At 37.1% G+C, this 11,011-nt stretch overlaps 1 protein-coding gene across 1 annotated transcript in view; it reads left to right on the top strand.

Moving 5' to 3' along the window:
* The window catches only part of LOC107699452 (protein Jumonji-like), a 57,402-nt gene that overhangs the window by 33,451 nt on the left and 12,940 nt on the right, over positions 1-11,011 (top strand). Inside the window, exons 6-8 of the mRNA XM_016500707.1 lie at positions 3,801-3,977; positions 6,443-6,600; positions 9,746-10,736. Coding sequence (XP_016356193.1) covers positions 3,801-3,977; positions 6,443-6,600; positions 9,746-10,736 — 1,326 coding nt within the window. The remainder of the gene's footprint in view (positions 1-3,800; positions 3,978-6,442; positions 6,601-9,745; positions 10,737-11,011) is intronic.

Here is an 11,011-nt window from a genome sequence, read left to right as displayed (position 1 = left end):
GTATATATATATATATATATATATATATATATATATATATTACTCCTAATTTGGGTGCCAGCATCGTTCAAAAATTCAATATTGCATTTTATTTAGTTGTGCCATTTTAGCCTGTTTCTCTCTCTCTTTTTTCTCCTTCTCTTTCTCTCTTACTCTCATTCTCCATCAGCCCATAAGGGACAGATGTAAAAACAGATTCAGATTCATGCACAAAAATCCTCAAAGGCATGATTCCCTTCGAGGAAGAATTTAAATGAGAGGACGTCATGAGATGATGTTCCGACTCTTTCCAAAAATAATAGGATACTTAGACAAATGCAGACCTCTTTCCTGCAGATAGTGAAATATGCATATCATGTTAATGAATGAAAGTGAGAGTTGAATACTTTATCACAGCAAATGATCAGCTGTATTACTGCAGAGTAGTAATTGTGAGATGAAAATCATGTTCATTAATATTCGCTCTGAAATGGCTCTTCAAAACCTCTGGCTTTATCAGAGAGGAATCGAAGAATCATTCAGTCGCCTCTTGAGATGTGAACAATAGCCAATAGCTCAAAGCCCCCAGGAGCCCTTATTAAAGCCCTTGATGATAGAGGACTGGCCTAAAGAGCCTTGCTCCGTAATCTAGGGGGCCCAGAGATCCTTTCATTCAACATTCAGCTGGGCTCTCAGTTCACCTGGAAATTATACATAGTCGTTTCACATAGTTCATTTCTATTGACCTCAAATAATGGCAGATATGACCAGGTTGCGATATAAATTTAACACTCTATTGGCTATTGTGGTTGGAGAAGTGGATTGATTCAAAAGCAGTCGGGCCACTTCTCCTCTCTATTTCTCTCTCAGCAGTCTGTCCTGTTCCCCACCCCCTCCTCAGGCGCACGTATACACTCTCTCACGCATGCACACACAATCACATGCTACAGCACATGTGAGCACCACAGACCCAGTGACTCTGGTGCAGATAAATGGCTATTGAGGGAATGTGGAATAAAGCTTGTGAACAGGCTCTCCATTGTGAGCACTGAACCCTTCAGTGAGGATCAGTAGCACATGAGATGAGCGCTGGACTGGACCACTCTGCCGTCCCATTTAACAGCTTTCTCTCTCACAGTGCTGGGACAGTGAAGTTAAACAGGATATGGAGCTTTGCACAGTATGCAAATGCTCCACAAGAGTTTTAGGAAGTTATCTTCTTACTGTTGTGCTCTACGAGAGAATGCCTATGCAAAACACAGAACACAGAAACCTCTTAAATCTGATTGATTAATGATTTTTTTTTATTGCTCACCATTTTGTTTCAAACCTATGACATTTTTTCTGCAGAACGCAAAATATATTTTGATTAATTTTTCTCCTATACAATGAATGTCAGTGGGGTCCAGTGTTGTTTTGTAAAATAGAAACTGAAATCAATAATTTTAAATTGTTTTATTTAAGTGTACACTGCCATTTAACGGTTTAGTGTCTGTAGGCTATTTTCTTTTTTTTTTTAAATAAGATGTGCTAACTAATTGATTCACATATGAATCGCGATTCAGTCTTCTAGCAATTCGCATCGATTCACAAATTTCAAAAATCGATTTTCTAGTTAATATAATAATAAACATGACATGATGTTGTCGGAACAAAAAAGGCGGAACTCAACTGCGAGAGTGGTGTAATTTCAATGCCCCGCTTATTAATAGCACCTCCCTGATGCCCGCAATTTATATACAGTATAATTACCCAACAATATAATTGCGAGAGAAAGCATTGAAATATATTTTTCCTCCCATCTCGTATTTATTCCCTTTAGGAGTTCCGTAGTACACGTCATTTCCTTTCCAAACACAGTATTCGGATTCGGGCACATCCCTAATGGGGAAGTGTAAAATATTTTTGGCATAATAGTTAATGGGAAACACTGATTTCTTAAGTCAGGATTACCCATATATAGACTGGTGTGTTTTTGCTTTTGAAGTCCAGTCTGCACAAAAACAATTGATGAAAAGTCATGAATCGTGATTAAAAAAAAAAAAAAACGTGAATCGATTTTTAATCAAATCGTGACCCCAAGAATCGATAAAAATTGAATCGTGAGGTACCGAAATATTCCCACTGCTACTAAAGCTGTATTTATTTGATTAAAAGTACAGTAAAACAGTAATTTTCTGAATATTGACATTTTAAAAAATATGTTTTCTATTTTAATACATTTTAAAGTTTTTTTATTTATTTTTTAATTATTTTAATATGTTCCTTGAGGTTTACTTATAATGTTAATAAAGTTTTTGCACCAAAAAAAACAAATAAATATGTGAAAAAATTATTATTTTCAACCCTCATTCTGACCCCCTGTCTAAAACTACTTGTTTTAAGAGGGGATCCTTTAAGGCTTGTCAGTAATCGGCCATTATTAGGATTGGCTAACGTCATTGCATAGGAAACGGTATCAACGGTACGGTATCTGTACAAAGACGCGAACGAGCTGTTTGAACCAAACGCGTCAAAGCGAACGTTCTTTCACTCCATTTGTCCTATTGACGACAGACTCAGGTGCACTGACTGTGTCAGAAAGAGAACGCACATCTGTATACTGTATCCAGTGTAGACAAGCAAGTGGCAGTGATTGTAATTTCTTTTTTCTTTTGACATGACGCGACACTTGCATTCAGCGTAATCAAGAATCAGCCGTTAAGCGACTGAACGCCAGTGAACGTCAGATGAGATGTCAAGGCATATGTCAGTAAAAATGAATTTTCCTGTCCGGTCAGCCGTTATACTGTGCACATGCTCTTCAATTGCATGCACAAATATTGTGGTGCGCGCTGTAGCCTGTGTCATTTCGTATTAAAGCGCGAATGAAACTACGAGCATGAGTGTCAGATCCGTGTCACTTTCAGCAGCTGCAGCTCTTAAAGTAATAGCAGCCAAATAACCCAGCTGCTATGATGTATGTTAATCAAAGAACAACAGAAAAGAGAGGAAATCAATAACTTTTGTAGCTTTAAAGATTCATCTATATTTAATTTAGAATTTAGTGTTTGATAACTTTATTCAATTTCTGTATATTTCCTACTTGCTGAAGGGCACAGAATATGATTATATGATTCATAATGGGTTTATGTGAAGATTGTTTTAAGTTCACTTAAATTAGAAGTTATTTTTAAGTCTAATAAATGTTGATAGTTCTCAATTATACTGTAATGTTGAGTGGCTATAGTCAGTGGTTAAATATTAAATATTAGGAAAAAAGAACAATTTCCTAGAAACATCAGTAGTATTGGTATCAGTGATACTCACCTTCAGTCATAAAAAAGATGCCATTAAACAAATAAAAAAATTATAATGCCTTTATGTTGTTTCTACATTAATTTGAAGATTGAATGTGAAATTATTGCAATATAAAATTATATTTAAAAACTTTAATGTTAGGGGGTAAATCGTGATTAATTTCAGGAAAAATGTGTGATTATAAATGTTTATATTGACCTCATACATGTAGAGTATGAATGGTGGTTTAGGACAAAAAAATTTTTTATTTTTTTTTTCAAAATATCTTCTTTTATGTTCCACAGACGTCATAAAGGTTTGGAACAACATAAGTAAATGATGACAGAATTTATATTTTTGGTGAACTATCTCTTCAAGGGTAATCAGGTTTCTTACAAAGCAAGATATGTGAAGACTTAATCTGTGTTAATCTCAGCTGGTAGTCATTACTTCTGTTCTGTTCTCTATTTCTAACTCGTACTGTGTGTCTCTCTGTCTGATACTCCCTCATTTTGTCTTTACCCTCTCTCTCATTGGTTCAGGCTCTCCTGCGTTGCCCAGCAACATGGCATACTTTGGTAGTGCTAAAGATGATGAAGATGTAGATGAGGAAGAGGAAGAGGAAGAGGAAGAAGACAGTGTTAGCAATGCCCCTGCTTCCTGCCAGTCCACTCCACGCAAGAGCAAAGGACCCAACAAATGCATCGCCAATGGTCATGGTACTTACACTCCTCAAACACACTGAATAACCACAAACACACACACTTATTCTCATAAACTTTATCTTGCTTTGTGTTTTATAATCTTTTTTACTTAAAATAGCGATTTACAATCCATTTTACTGTGTAGTATGTGTAGTGTTCAGTGTATTATTGCACTGCCGGTAGCAGACAGGCTGGACATTTGGTTCCATTTAAGGACCCCAGTGAGGTGTGTTACAGTCCTGCCTCTTTCCACACCATACAGTTAATGAGCTGTGACTATATACAGCCCTCACTGTCAGACTGACATTTGCTCTATACCATCCATATAACACAAGGTATTTAATATCTCATATAGTATGCACACATGCAATATAATATAATATAATATAATACAATAAAATACAATACAATACAATACAATATAATATTCAAAGTTTTAAAGTCAATAAGATTTATTAAAAGAAGTTAACACTTTAAGCAAGGACATATTAAATTGATCAAAACTGACATTTATACATTTTATACAAGACATTTATAATATTACAAAAGATTTACATTTCAAATAATTGCTTTTCTTTTGAACTTTCCTTTCATCTAAGTATCCTGAAAAAGTGTATTACAGTTTCTACAAAAATATTAACAGCACAACTGTTTTCAACATTGATAATAAAAATAAATGTTTCTTGATCATCAGCATATTAAATCAGTATATTAGAGTGATGTATGAAGGATCATGTAACTGAAGACTGGAGTAATTGCAGCTGAAAATTCAGTTTTGCTATTACATGAATAAATTACGTTAAATTATATTAAAATAACATTTTAATTTGTAATAATATTTCACAGTTTTTACTGGATTTTTTATCAATAAAATGCAGCATAAATAAATACATAAATAAATAAAACAATTTAACATATAAATTGTTGACTATTTATGCTATATTTAGGCATACTGATTGAATTATTTTTGCATTAATTTTCATATCTCTTCTTATTATTAATGATTTCACTGGTCACTGAGCGTGTTTCCTCTTTCTCTTTAGATTTCCGACATATTTATAGCTAACAGATCAGGCCAAGCTAAATTTAGCCATATAATAAAGTGATGAACGTCTTTTGAGTGCTCTCCCCATTTCTTTCAGTCTCTGGGTTTGTAACTGGACCCTAATGCCCACTCAGCAAAATCTGCAGTGTAATCTGACACCTCAGTAACCCAATACTGCTCCACATACTCAACACATGTCTGAGGGGCTCCGGACAAACTACAACCATACACCCGTCACCTTGCTGGGGTTTCGAGGTCAGATTGGACCTCGAGAATAAAACACAGTGTTTGTGTCTAAAACTGGGAACAGCTTTCAGGGTTTTTAAATTTAGATCATTCCTCTCAAATGCGCCCCATGCTTATGAGATCCTTGAACACTGACCAAGATTTTTCAGTGGAAGTTCTGCTGCTCTAAATTCAGTCTCTGCGCAGTGTGTTGTGTCTGTATGTGGGATATCGTGCTGAAAGGACACTCTGTGTGTTACCTAATGAAAATAGGAGTCATGTTGAGCATCCATACTTTATCTTTATAATGAAACCAGAGCCACTTCTCCTTACATACTGTACAAGACCACAGGCTAAATATGACACTTTTACGTGCGCCATTGGCCAAGCTCCAAACTGTTTGAATGATAAGTTGGTTCCTCTAGAAGCTTTCATTTACTAAAGTGACCCAAAGAGCCTTTCAATACTTGTTTAGTGTTTTACTGCTAACATTGGACTCTCTGTTCAGTTCACCATCTGTTTAGTTAATGGAGGCTCAAAACTTTGAAAACTTTGCTTCTTTTGTCCAAGTGCAATGTGGGTGGCTCTCAGGAAGAATGAAAATCTGTTACAGTAGATTGTCATGCAATATTAAGTTGTTCTTACAGTCGAAAAGCAGGAGATTAGTCTTTAACACAGCTAAAGTGAGCACTTTTAGTGGCATTCAGTCATTCGTGTTACTGGGTTTCGGTGATTTATTGATGTTAGATTGAGAGCTGTAAGCAGCTTTGCTGTTACAATATTTGAGCTTTAAAATCCCATAAATTCTAGTGTGCTAGACAAGGCCTCTATGCAGACTCTGTTAGCTGCTTGGCAGTCTTCTTTTATAAGAGCAATTTACAAGTCAAGTGCACAGAAAATGGAAAGCAGAGCAGTCAGGTACAGCAGGACTATTCAGCAGAAAGACTCAAACTTGGGTCTTTTTCCACTACAGTACTAAATCATCTGGTTTAGGTCACCTAGGAGGGAAACCATCTGGTTAAGTCAGCCAATTCAATGCCTATAACCATCAGTAATTGTGCACCCATAGTGGATCCTAATATAGACAAAAAAGCATCTAAATAAATATATTTTCTTTTACTTTTAGATATTAATATACCTATATACACTAACAAAATGTGCTTAAAGACTTCTTAATATTACATCTGTTGTATGCTTTCTCCTCTACCAGTATTTAATGGACAGACACGAGCTACTGAGGAACACAAGAGCAGTTTAAGGGCCAGAGGGAGAGACCATGGGAAGGAGAAGAATTCTGTAGCATCAGCTAGGACCTCCACTACACACAATCTGCGACCCAACAGGGCTGTACGAGAACAAAAACAACAGGTATGGCTGGATTTATGTTTTGTTTTGTGCTGCATTGCTTTTTGTTTTGCATAGCGTTGCGTTCGATTTTGTTTTGTGCTGCATTGCTTTTTGTTTTGTGTTGCGTTGCTTTCTGTTTTGTTTTGTGCTGCATTGCTTTTTGTTTTGTCGCGTTGCTTTCTGTTTTGTTTTGTTTTGCGCTGCATTTTGTTTTGTGTTGTTGCGTTGCTTTCTGTTTTGTTTTGTTTTTGTACAGAATTGTTTTCTCATGATCCCAACTTAATTTTCTTGTGATCTCAAAATAAAGTTTTCTCCTAATCTTGAATTAATTTTTGCATGAGAAAAATAAGTATTGCTCATCATTTCTCGGGTCAACTGCAAACCATTTAATCAGCATCTGTCAAACATCAATCGAAAATTGACCACATGTTCAGAAATTCAGATCACTATAGTATTATTTTACAACAATAAAGTTGTAGCTGCCTTCCTAAGTGCATGACACTGATGTGGAAGTGGTCTGTCACTGACAGACATATACTGTAGCTATTTGAGCTTAAGTGAGTCCCTGATGAACGGGAAATTGGATTTGCTCATCTATGATACAGCAGGATATACAGTATATTTCCGGTAACACTTTACTTGAAGGGGTGTGCATAAGACTGACATGACACCTTCATAATCATGACATGACACATGTCATGAATATGAAGGAGGTTTTATGCATGTTTATGACAACTATCATTAAGTGTCATTCGCTCAGTTATGTAATTTTTTATGCAAATATGACATTATTTGACCTAACCCTAACCTAACCCTACCCCTACCCTTACCCCTAACCATAGCCCATAACAAAGACATCTCAAACAATGTCATCTTTGCATTAAAAATTACATAACTGAGCGAATGACACTTAATGACAGTTGTCATAAACATACATAAAAACCCTTCATATTCATGACATGTGTCATGTCATGATTATGTAGGTTTCATGTCATGATTATGAAGGTGTCATGTCAGTCTTATGCACAACCCTTCAAGTAAAGTGTAACCATATTTCCTTTAGAAATGGCTTTTGTTACCTCCAGACTGAGAAATACAAGAGAAAATCATTTTCAAGTTGAAATTTTGAGAAAATTAGTTTTGCTATGTCAAGATCACAAGAAAATAAAGTTGTGGAAAGCTGTGGAAAAAAAAGCATTGTCTCTTAGGGATTCACAGATGTATAAATGTTGAAGATAAAATGAATTTCAGAAATATTCTGATTTTATGGAGGTTTTTGAATTATTTATAACCTAAAATCCTACTTCTTAGTAAGAACTGCTAAGCCAGTTTACAGTAGCATATTTCATAATCTAGACTCTATTATTACAGTGAGATTTGTTTTTATATGCTGGTATTTGTTGCTGTTATACACCACAATATATGCTTAGCTGCTCTCAGAGTGAATGATGAATAATTGAAAAGCAAAAAAAATTTCCGCTTTGCTTTCAAGAAATACTGTGCCATCTTTACACACAGCATTAACTATTAGAACATTATATTCCAGTGCACAGTGTCATTTGCCTCCGTATTACTGTCTGCTAATTCAGTCAGTACAGAACGGTGGGATAATAGAGACTATGTAGGACCCATTTGTGAGTGTTCATCAAAATTTCCTCCCCTTCTGCCAGAGCGTCCTATGGGCTCAGAGCAGCATACGGTTAGCTTTACCCTATCCCTACTATCCTGCAGCAGGCCTATAGCAACACATGATGTCATCTGTCCTCCACCCAACCCCCCTCTCTCTCCACACACAGTCAAATCCAGTGGAGTGTGCAAGTACCTCGTACTCGGGATTGTGTCCAATTTGTGTAAACATGAACTGTGTCTGCATGTGGTGGACCATTTGTATATCTGTTGTGGTTTCTGTCAAGAACTTTGGTTTTGCAGAGAAATTAATCGTCTCCCATCCCCCATCGCATGCAGATGGAACAATCATACTACATGGCTCAGGTCACGTGCGTGAGCTCCCTAAAGAATGAAAGAACAGCTCCACTGAGCCCCCTAGTGGAAGAATATGGTCATTCTGAGGGAATAATTGGAGGTTGCTGTTATGCATTACATTTGAGGAAGTTATGTTTGCTTCTTCTTGACAACAACACTCTCAGCCCTGGCCTTTAAATCACATGTCATCAGTAAAAAGAGAGCAAACACCAAACTTATGTTGTAGCACTGCAGAACCACAGTGGGTACTGTAGCTCAGACAGGATCATAGTTTTGAATTTCCAAGGAATGCATGGACTGATAAAATTGATTGAATTTGATTTAAGTTGCTTTGGATAAGTGTCAAATGCATAAAATTAGGGCCAATGACATGTTTTTTTTTTTTTTTTTTTAGTTTTGAACATATATTTAAAAAAATTCAATTTATACTTATAAAGACTTGAATACACCTCCTCCGTCATGAGAATGTTTTTAATTTCTTTTTCTGTTGGTTTTAATTTAATTTGGTATATTTTAATTAATAAATAGGAGAAAAGCATTATTACAGATATTTTTGTAAAGAAAAAATTGTAAGTAGTTTTCCATACTCTTCTATTATTTTTAATTAAATTATTAATATTAAAATAATTCTTAAAAGAATTTAAGATCATAATAAATACTTTATTAAAACTGCTTCACTGTTTTTGTTATTGTGAGTTTATTATTATTAACATTTTTATTAATATAAAAAAAAAACATTTGTCTGCAAAATCAAGCTCATGCGGTGCAATCAATGTCCAGAAACATAAAAAAAAAATTATGTCATAGAGTAGACCCTTGAAGACTATATTTCAAGGTCAATAAGTCTCTTAAAATATCAGATAAATTGGCAAATTTAGTTCAGGTTGTAAATTCTGGTGAGCTTCTCCAAAAAGTGTGTGATGTTTATGAATTATTAACTGATTCAAAAGTATAAAAATAATTATTAAAAACTGAAGAGTCAATAAACCTTTCTCGAAAATGGTATAAAGTTTTTTTTTTTAATGAAACCAACATGAATGCAAAGAATACCTTGTCACGCGTTTTAAACTAGATAAAATTTAAAAAATGTCACACAGCGGCTTGTATGTTGTATTTACTGTATATTCAGTTTTCTAGAGTGTAAATAAATGAAATAACACAAGTCATTTCTGTCATACCTCAGCCCTCCAAAATGAACAGAACATCAGGAGCATCCGCTGTCAGTTCTAGGAAGACGAGAGAACTCCGTAGTCCCACGACCAAAGCTGTGAAATACCCCAAGGGCCACGTGACTTACACCAAAGCCAGACTGCTCAAAGAGGCCAAGCTCAGCCTGAGCACACATACACGCCACACCCACACACACCCTCAGCACTCTAACTCAGGAAAAGCCCAAACCAGCCACGCCAAGATGCAAAAACAGGTGCTATCACCAGCAACCGCTGGGAGGCTGTGTGGGACGGACACTTTCCCACCCAGACGAAATGGACTGAGACAGTCAAAGAGGCAGTTGGAGTTAGCCGGGGATAGTCTGACCAGAGCAGAGGCCGAGGTTAAGAGGGTCAAAGTGCAAGTGGTTCCCTTGGAGACGCGGAGTAGGAAAGCAGCTCAGGAGACGCCGGTGAGATCGCAAATGGCAGGATCACAACGGCCCAAACGGGCCTCGGCAGGGAAGCTCATGTTCACTAAACAGATGCACTGTAAAGCCACCGCTCTGGCCAAGAACAGCCCCACTACCTCAACACGAGACATTTTGAAGCCAGCCAACTCCCCCAAAATATCAGAGACCCCCAAAACAAGCAATTCTCTAAAACAAGGCAATCCTTCTAATACGACTGAGCCCATCAACCAAGCTGAGCCTAAAGAGCGAGGCCGGCGCAGCGCGGAGGTCACGGAGGTTCCCGTTTTCTGTCCCAGCACATGCGACTTCCACGACCTGTTGACTTACATGGAGTTTGTGCGGGGGCAAGCGGAGGCGTATGGGTTGTACCGGGTTGTTCCGCCGGCAGATTGGCGTCCTGAGTGTAAGCTTAAAGAGGAGATGCGCTTCGTCTCGTACGTGCAGCATGTGCACAAGCTGGGCAGACGCTGGGGCCCAAATGTACAGCAACTGGCCTGCATCAGGAGACACCTGCGGACACAAGGCATTAATATGGAAGAGCCTCCACTTATAGGTAAGAAGTGCTGGACAGGAAAACATAAATTTTGTGGGCATAATTGACAATCAGAGACAGTGCTGGGGATTAACTAAAAGTAGCAATGCTACTAACTTAGCTACTTTTTTAAGATAAATTTTTTGGCATTTTTGCCTTTATTTTGATATGATAGTAGCATAATGACAGGAAGTAAAGAGGGAGAGAGAAGGGGATGGGATCAGGAAGGGTCCTCGAGTCGGGACGCCGAAAGCGCAACACAGTATGTCGGCATGCTGCCCACAAGGCTACTGGTG

The sequence above is a fragment of the Sinocyclocheilus anshuiensis genome, unplaced genomic scaffold, assembly GCF_001515605.1.
Source record: "Sinocyclocheilus anshuiensis isolate Anshui unplaced genomic scaffold, SAMN03320099.WGS_v1.1 scaffold670, whole genome shotgun sequence".
Taxonomy (NCBI): Eukaryota; Metazoa; Chordata; class Actinopteri; order Cypriniformes; family Cyprinidae; genus Sinocyclocheilus; species Sinocyclocheilus anshuiensis.
This window is presented reverse-complemented; position numbering and strand designations above follow the sequence as displayed.